This window comes from Parambassis ranga, unplaced genomic scaffold (assembly GCF_900634625.1).
Source record: "Parambassis ranga unplaced genomic scaffold, fParRan2.1 scaffold_68_arrow_ctg1, whole genome shotgun sequence".
Taxonomy (NCBI): Eukaryota; Metazoa; Chordata; class Actinopteri; family Ambassidae; genus Parambassis; species Parambassis ranga.
The window spans coordinates 197,430-205,339 of record NW_021144811.1 but is presented as its reverse complement, the minus strand read 5'-3'; the positions used below and the strand labels follow the sequence as shown (position 1 = coordinate 205,339).

Here is a 7,910-nt window from a genome sequence, read left to right as displayed (position 1 = left end):
CGAGCCGCTTTAGAGCCAATAAAAAGGACAGAAGGTGGATCAATAGAAATGACGTCACTCCATAAACAGCTCGTTCATAAAAACATTAATGCTCCGCCTTCACAGGCCTACAGCGCGCGAGTCCATAGAAACACACACATTAACTGACCCACACAACCACACACACCCACACAATACCTGCCTCATGCCTGCACACCTGTGCGGACCTGGACCGAGGTGTGCACTGGCCTTACTCCACCGGCCAGAACCAAGCTCTCCACGGGTCGGTTCCTCTGCAGGGCCCCACCTCGTACACAAGGTCACTGCCGCTGATGGGCCGCGCGCGCACACGCACACACACCAGGTAGGTGTGTGTGTGTGTGTGTGTGTGTGTGTTGTGCGCGCGCGCGCGCGTGTGTCGTGGGTTCCTGGAAGTGATACTGTGGAGTGTTCCGTGTGCTGCCTTCGGTTGTTGTCGGAAATATCACAATCAGCGCAGATGTGTCCTTTTGTACAACACAAATCACACAAATCACGCTGTGTGTGTGTTTGTAGGTGATTCTGGATTTTTGTTCATTCACTGTGACTTCCTGTTCAAATGTCATGTGATGATTTTATTAGTTCTAGTTTGTGTTTGAGGTTCGAGTGTCAGATGTCTTATTTTCAGAGGATGCCCTGAAGGCAGCGCGAAGTGAACAGTTCAACAGTTTTCGTCTTTTGGTCGCTTCCAGGTAAACGTTCTTTTACCCAGACACGTTACATGTGTGTGTGTGTGTGTTTGTGTGTGAGTTTGTGTGTGAGTGTGAGTGTGTGTGAGTGTGAGTGTGTGTGAGTGTGAGTGTGTGTGAGAGAGAGAGGGATTGCGTGTAAAGTGTCTGCGCCACAGTGTCCGGGCTCTTCAGTGGTTTGTGGGTTTGTTCGGTTACTTGAAGCCTCACATGTTCGCACTGTGTGATGTTCAAGTCCCCACACGTCCTTTCTGAAGTCAGGCTCTGGGGGTCGTTGTAATTCGTTTAATAATAATGTGTATCAATCATTGGTTTGACAGCTGGAGCAGCTGGCTCCTTGATGGCTTCATGGAGCCGTGTCGTCACACAGGGAGCCGCCAGCGACCGGAAGTCTGTCGTATTCTCATTGTTGTCCTGTTTTCCCAGAAGTCCCTCTGAGCTCCATCATGGCGTCCACGTCTGTCAGCACTTTAGGTGGAGTGGTGGTCATCACTCAGGTCATCCGCAAAGATGAAGCCTCCATCCCGCTCCAGTCAGCTGCCACGCTCCAGGCCCCGCCCCCTCCCATGAAAACCCCGCCCTCCTCAGAGAAGATGGACAGTATGACTACCACCTTCCTGCAGGGGGGGCCGCAGGCGCTGGGGGTGAGAGCCCGACACTGCCCGGCAGCCATCAGCAGGCACCCTGAGGCTAACTGTGTGTGTGTGTTCAGGTGGTTCAGATGTCCATCGGCCTGATGTGTGTTCTCTTCAGTCTGACCGCCGCGTACTCACCTGTCCTGATCGCCTACGCCCCGCTGGGCCTCGCCGCCGCTGTATGTAAACACAGCTGATGCAAGCCTAATCAATACCTGATCACAGTACTGAGCATCCGTCATGTGTGTAATGAGTGTGTGTCTGCTGCCGTTCAGTTTGTGGTGTCTGGCGCCCTGGCTGTGGCGGCGGGCGGCCGCCCTTCAGTCGAACTGGTAAGTTTAAAACCTCCTGTATACACTGATCATCTGATTTTATTGATATGTCTCATCTGCTCTGTTTCCGTGGTAACGGCGATGAGTTCAACTGTGAAGGAGTCAGAGCTGTGTCTGTGTGCAGGTGTGGGCGTCTCTGCTGTCCAGCACAGTTGGCGGACTGATCGGCGTGGCGGGTGCGACGTACGTCTGCTGGCTGTTGGCCGAGGGTCTGCCCTCAGACCTGCTCTGTGACCTCCAGAGCTTGGGAGAGCTCACGAACCCCGAACAAGGCAGGATGGAATGCAGGGAAAAGCTGTGGCAGCTGGATGTGAGTTCATCTGCTCACACACACGGCTGTGTGTGATCCAGCTGTGAGCGTGTCCTGATACGTGTGTGTGATCCAGCTGTGTGAGTGTGTCCTGATACGTGTGTGTGATCCAGCTGTGTGAGTGTGTCCTGATACGTGTGTGATCCAGCTGTGTGAGTGTGTCCTGACACGTGTGTGTGTGTGTTCCAGCTGTGTGAGTGTCCTGATACGTGTGTGTGTGTGTGTTCCAGCTGTGTGAGTGTCCTGATACGTGTGTGTGTGTGTGTTCCAGCTGTGAGCGTGTCCTGATACGTGTGTGTTCCAGCTGTGTGAGTGTCCTGATACATGTGTGTGTGTGATCCAGCTGTGAGCGTGTCCTGACACGTGTGTGTTCCAGAGGCTCCTGTACGGACTCCTTGGCCTGCTCCTGGTTCTGCTCGTCCTGCAGGTGTGTGTCTCCATCACCGTCTGCGTTTTCTCGGGCAGGGCCATCAGACGGCGCAGCAGATACTCCTCCGTCACGGTGCGGCGCCGCGGTGTTTTAAAGCCTTCTCCTTCACGTGTCGTCAGTGTTACAGTGCAGTTGATGACGACCTTTGTTTTGACCTTTAACCCGCAGGAGGAGGGGGATGATGACAGCGCTGCGCCCTGAGAGGACGACTGAAACACACTCAAACTTAAATACTCAAGTATGAAGTACTCACGTTCCAGTGCATTCTGGGTAAAAATGTAAACAAACACTCAACATTATCAAACGGCACAAATCAAGCAAACAAGCGTTGATTCTATTACTGACTTGTATTAAACATTAAAATGAGACTTTTGAACCGTCTGGTGATTTGTACCACGTGACGTCCTCCAAATCCTTCACCACAAAGACGCAGAGACATAAAGCTACGAGGAAGGAGGCGCTCCGTCCAACAATCAAGAGTCTGCTGTCGTTGTGGAGGGCACGGGGACATCTGAGCCTGAACACAGACAGACACAATATAAATCAATAGAAACAGAGTAAAGGTGACAGTCTTCAAAGTGAGACGTATGAATATATACGACACAACTGCAGTGTAATGTTTCAGAGTGTCTGCCTGTGCAGAGGTGGAGCTCACCCTGTGACGCTGCAGGACGGGGCCTGGGCTGCTCCTTCAGCTGTGGACGGTGACTGGTCTCTGCGGCCAGGTGTGTGGGAGCTTGGAGGTGTCAGGCAGAGTGGGCTCGTTGACCGGCTGGTTGCTGTTCCTGTGGTCTCTCATGGTTCTGGTGCCTCTCCACAGCTCCTGTGGGTTGTTGTGCTCCTCAGTGCCTGGCAGCTAAAGGCTCGTCCTCCAGTCTACTGTGGTGAGTCCTAGGAACTACAAGTAAAGCTGCACTCTGAGGTCCGCTCTGTTAGGAAAATACGGTTCTATCAGGTCCTGCAGACACCATGGAGCCTTGTAGGTGAGGAGGGATCTTGAAGTGTGTTCCTGAGCCCACTGGGAGCCAGTGAAGAGAAGCTGGAACAGCAGAGGTATGATCAGCTTCCTGTCAGACTCCAGCTGCTGCTTCTGGACCAGCTGCAGCTGTTCGTGCAGTGACGTGGACATCCTGACACGGTGAGTCAAAGCGGTCCAGTCCAGAAGCAGGAGTTTTCAGCATCACTCTGGGAGGATGCTCCTGATCTTAGTGATATTACGGAGGAGACAGAAGGCGGTCTGAGACGAGGAGGGAGGGCGGTGCATCGGGTTCTAAAGACCCCGAAGAACCACTGCTCCACAGCATGGCAGCGCCGGTTCCTTCTGGTGTTACTGATTATCAGGTGTTTGACAACAGCCTCCTTTGAGCTCAGTGTATCCCACAATGCACCACGGTCACACAGGCAGACCAAGCCCTCAGACCTCCTTCTCCAGACGGTCCTCCGGAGCCTCCACAGAGCGCTGCGGTCCGTTTGGACCAGTCTGCTCCGTCCCGGAGCTGCATGCTTTTATTTTGAAAAGCGGAACCGGATGTACAGTAGAACGCCCGGAGGAGAGTGAGCTGTTTCCTGCGCCAGTAAGTTTCTAACGCTTCCACAGCCCGTTTGAACAGAGCCGTCTGTCAATCATCGAGCTCTGATCTGGATCAGTGAGGCTCCGATCCAGCTAACGTTAGCCTGCTAGCTGCGGGCAGATAGACAGCCCATGTCATGTAGCTTCGGTGTTAGCTGCTACATGCTAATAAACTACGTTGTCAGTCCAAGTAAGTCAGTAATCCGAGTAACGAAGTACTAGAACACTGCGTACTGGTGCTGTAGCGGAGTATTTCCTGTGTTTGGACCTCTGGCTGCTGAGCTGTCTGCTCCTACATACTATCATAAGGATCTTATCACAGCAGACACCTTTCTGTGTAGACCTGAAGACCTGGAGGCTGTGGTCCTAAACCGGTCCCTCACGTCCTGGGGGAGGACAGCATGGATAAGGTTCGCAGGATTCTGGTGTGGGTTTGTAAGGATGGAGCGGCTCCACAGCGAGCGCAGTTCGTCCAGGTCAGTGCAGGACAGCGTCCTCCTGGGGGGACTCTTCGTGGGTTCCTTACAGGACTGATTTGTTTGTTGTGTGTCTCAGAGTTTAGTGAGTCACCTCAGTGACGGAGGTGATGACGAGGTGGAGGTGAGCTGCTCTCTGGACAAAAACCAGTTTCTTCTCTGCAGAGGGGACAGAGGGCGGAGCGTCCCGCTGAAGGTCAGAGGTCAGAGGTGATCATGTCCCGCCGGCGTCTGTCTGTCTCACAGTCCTAACCTTCACCTTCCAGAGGCCCGCCTTCTGCCCCATCAAACACCTGTCAGTCACAGAGGAGGCTGCCATCCCATTGGAGATTCAACGGCGTGGAGTGGATGTGGGCGTGGCCGTACTCCTGCATACAGCCAATCAGAGAGTACTGCTCACACGGCGGGCGAAGGAGCTCCGCATATTCCCCAATGTCTGGGTTCCTCCAGGTCTGACACACACAAACACCCCCCCCCCCCAGAGTGGTGTGTGTTTGAATCTTTGTCTTATGTTTGTGCAGGCGGCCATGTTGAACCAGACGAGACGGTAAATAACTTTTCCTCTTGAGTGACTTGAGCTCAGAAGAACACAAAGAACTCTGCTGCTTCTGTGTGTGCAGCTTCTGGATGCAGGTCTCAGGGAGTTGGAGGAGGAAACCGGACTCAGGCTGGGACCAGAGGAGCTCTCTCCAGTGGTGCTGGGGCTGTGGGAGGTAAGACAGACAGAGGAGACAGGCTGGCCCAGGGTCAGACCCTGATGTGTGTCCCTCTGTGTCTCAGTCAGTGTTTCCTCCCATGCTGTCCAGAGGGCTTCCCCACAGGCATCACGTCGTCGTGTACATGCTGCTGCACTCCTCCTTGACACACCAGCAGCTGCAGGTAACGGTTTGACTGTAGGTGTAAAGGGCCTGTGCTCCTCTTCACGCTGCCTCTGTGGTGTCTGCAGGCCGCTCTCCGCCCCTCGCCCGCTGAGGTCAGTGCATGTGTGTGGGCCGACGAGCGGTTGGTCAGAGCCATTGTGTCTGCTGTGGATGGAGAGGATGGCGAGGTTTGGCCGGAAGACCTGCCCAGTAGCGTCAGGTGTGTCAGATGTTGTCCGTGTTTCCCTGGGAGCTCTCTGTGACCTTTGACCTCCTGCTGTGTGTGCAGTGTGTCGCAGGTGTCTGCAGAGGGAGCTCTGACTGAGGCGTCGCTTCCTCTGGCAGTCTTTGTCAGTCGGGCTCCAGCCAGCGGACCAGATGTGGAGCGGGTCAGCACCGGGACCAAGTTCACTCTGGAGCAGTGGCTGAGCAGCCTGGATGACCTCTGACCTCTGACCTCTGAGCCTGGAGGCAGCCGGAAGGACTGCTGTGGGTCAAAAGTCACTTTAACGTGCTGTGAATGTTGCTGCTGCCATTGTATTTGTTTAAATAATATATATGTATCTGTACCTTCAGGCCACCAGGGGGCGATGCACACCAGTTATGCTGATGTGAACGCAACATTTAACACATCGAATGGTCCAGGCACTGATGAGCTCAGGTTTCCAGCACAGGATCAGAGTCCCTCTGACTAAATATGTAGTTACTAATTCGAATGTTTGATCCGGGAGTGGCTTCAGCGCCACCTGCCTGTCCTCACGGTTCCTCTTCTCACGTTATGGCGTCTGTCTGTCTCTTTCATTGCTGATCCTGCATAAGTGCAGCATTAAATCAGTTTCAGTGAGGGACATGTTCACGTTGTGGTTTGTTGATATTATTTAACACATTTACAGAAAACTCTTACAAAGTGCTGACTAAAGAGAAACACAGGTGGAAGCAAGAGATCCAACAGAGACCCATCTGGTTCTGTCTCCAGTCATCAAACACACCCTGTGATGATGTCACTGATACAGTAATCAATACACTCACTGATTCAAACAGCTGCACATTCAGCGGCCTGCTGCTGATTCTCTGCAAACACAAAGCAAAGTGTCGAACTACACTAAAACAACTGAGAGCAGCAGCAGCCGTGATGGAGCGTTCAACATCCTGCAGCAGCCTTCAACATCCTGCAGCAGCCTTCAACATCCTGCAGCAGCCTTCAACATCCTGCAGCAGCCTTCAACAGCCTGCAGCAGCCTTCAACAGCCTGCAGCAGCCTTCAACATCCTGCAGCAGCCTTCAACAGCCTGCAGCAGCCTTCAACATCCTGCAGCAGCCTTCAACATCCTGCAGCAGCCTTCAACAGCCTGCAGCAGCCGTGACGCAGCCTTCAACAGCCTGCAGCAGTCGTGACGCAGCCTTCAACAGCCTGCAGCAGCCTTCAACAGCCTGCAGCAGCCGTGACGCAGCCTTCAACAGCCTGCAGCAGCCGTGACGCAGCCTTCAACAGCCTGCAGCAGCCTTCAACAGCCTGCAGCAGCCGTGACGCAGCCTTCAACAGCCTGCAGCAGTCGTGACACAGCCTTCAACAGCCTGCAGCAGCCTTCAACAGCCTGCAGCAGTTGTGACGCAGCCTTCAGCAGCCTTCAACAGCCTGCAGCAGCCTTCAACAGCCTGCAGCAGCCGTGACGCAGCCTTCAACAGCCTTCAACAGCCTGCAGCAGCCTTCAACAGCCTGCAGCAGCCTTCAGCAGCCTTCAACAGCCTGCAGCAGCCTTCAGCAGCCTGCAGCATCCTTCAACAGCCTGCAGCAGCCTTCAACAGCCTGCAGCAGCCTTCAACAGCCTTGACGGAGCCTTCAGCAGCCTTCAACAGCCTGCAACAGCCTTCAACAGCCTTGACGGAGCCTTCAGCAGCCTTCAACAGCCTGCAGCAGCCTTCAACAGCCTTGACGGAGCCTTCAGTAGCCTTCAACAGCCTGCAGCAGCCTTCAACAGCCTTGACGGAGCCTTCAGCAGCCTTCAACAGCCTTCAACAGCCTTCAACAGCCTGCAGCAGCCTTCAACAGCCTTGACGGAGCCTTCAGCAGCCTTCAACAGCCTTCAACAGCCTGCAGCAGCCTTCAACAGCCTGCAGCAGCCTTCAACAGCCTTCAACAGCCTGCAGCAGCCTTCAACAGCCTTCAACAGCCTGCAGCAACCTGCAGCAGCCTTCAACAGCCTTCAACAGCCTTCAGCAGCCTGCAGCAGCCCGGCAGGGAGTCACACAGGCCCAGCCCCCTCAAGTATCCATCTTTAATAAAGACTTCATATCTTTTAAACAAATGATTTTAGACGGACCCCCCATCAGTGGACCGCCGTGCTGCAGCCGAGCCACTTCCTCACCGGATGTTTGTCAACAGTGTGTCGGCCTGTGACTCAGTGAGAGTGTGAGTCACAGGCCGACACACTCTGCTGGTATCAGATCCATCTATCCATCTATCAGGCACTCTTTATTCTCTGAATTCCACACCTCCTCCTCCTCCTCCTCCTCCTCCTTTGCCTTCTCCTCCTCCTCCTCCTTTGCCTTCTCCTCCTCCTCCTCCTCCTTCTCCACCTCCTTCTCCTCC

The 7,910-nt window shown here is 54.1% G+C and overlaps 2 protein-coding genes across 4 annotated transcripts; both read left to right on the top strand.

Annotated features, from left to right (window-relative positions):
- The first annotated feature begins 646 nt into the window (after positions 1-646).
- si:dkey-7j14.6 (membrane-spanning 4-domains subfamily A member 4A) lies at positions 647-2,780 on the top strand. Of its 2 annotated transcripts, none has more exons than XM_028398928.1 (7): positions 647-710; positions 1,134-1,351; positions 1,420-1,521; positions 1,618-1,674; positions 1,799-1,984; positions 2,361-2,486; positions 2,583-2,625. In XM_028398928.1, exons 2-7 carry the CDS (start codon positions 1,154-1,156, stop codon positions 2,613-2,615), a joined length of 702 nt encoding a protein of 233 aa, XP_028254729.1. In that variant the 5' UTR covers positions 647-710; positions 1,134-1,153; the 3' UTR covers positions 2,616-2,625. The 2 variants fall into 2 exon arrangements, with proteins under 2 accessions (XP_028254729.1, XP_028254730.1); XM_028398929.1 differs by having other exon boundaries at positions 652-710; positions 1,028-1,351; positions 2,583-2,780.
- Positions 2,781-3,812: 1,032 nt separating this feature from the next.
- nudt17 (nudix (nucleoside diphosphate linked moiety X)-type motif 17) lies at positions 3,813-6,165 on the top strand. 2 transcript variants are annotated; one of them, XM_028398926.1, is made up of 10 exons: positions 3,815-3,988; positions 4,326-4,460; positions 4,540-4,656; positions 4,727-4,910; positions 4,982-5,007; positions 5,081-5,173; positions 5,241-5,339; positions 5,407-5,540; positions 5,610-5,809; positions 5,897-6,165. In XM_028398926.1, exons 2-9 carry the CDS (start codon positions 4,386-4,388, stop codon positions 5,767-5,769), a joined length of 888 nt encoding a protein of 295 aa, XP_028254727.1. In that variant the 5' UTR covers positions 3,815-3,988; positions 4,326-4,385; the 3' UTR covers positions 5,770-5,809; positions 5,897-6,165. The 2 variants fall into 2 exon arrangements, with proteins under 2 accessions (XP_028254728.1, XP_028254727.1); XM_028398927.1 differs by having other exon boundaries at positions 3,813-4,460.
- The last annotated feature ends 1,745 nt before the right edge of the window (positions 6,166-7,910 follow it).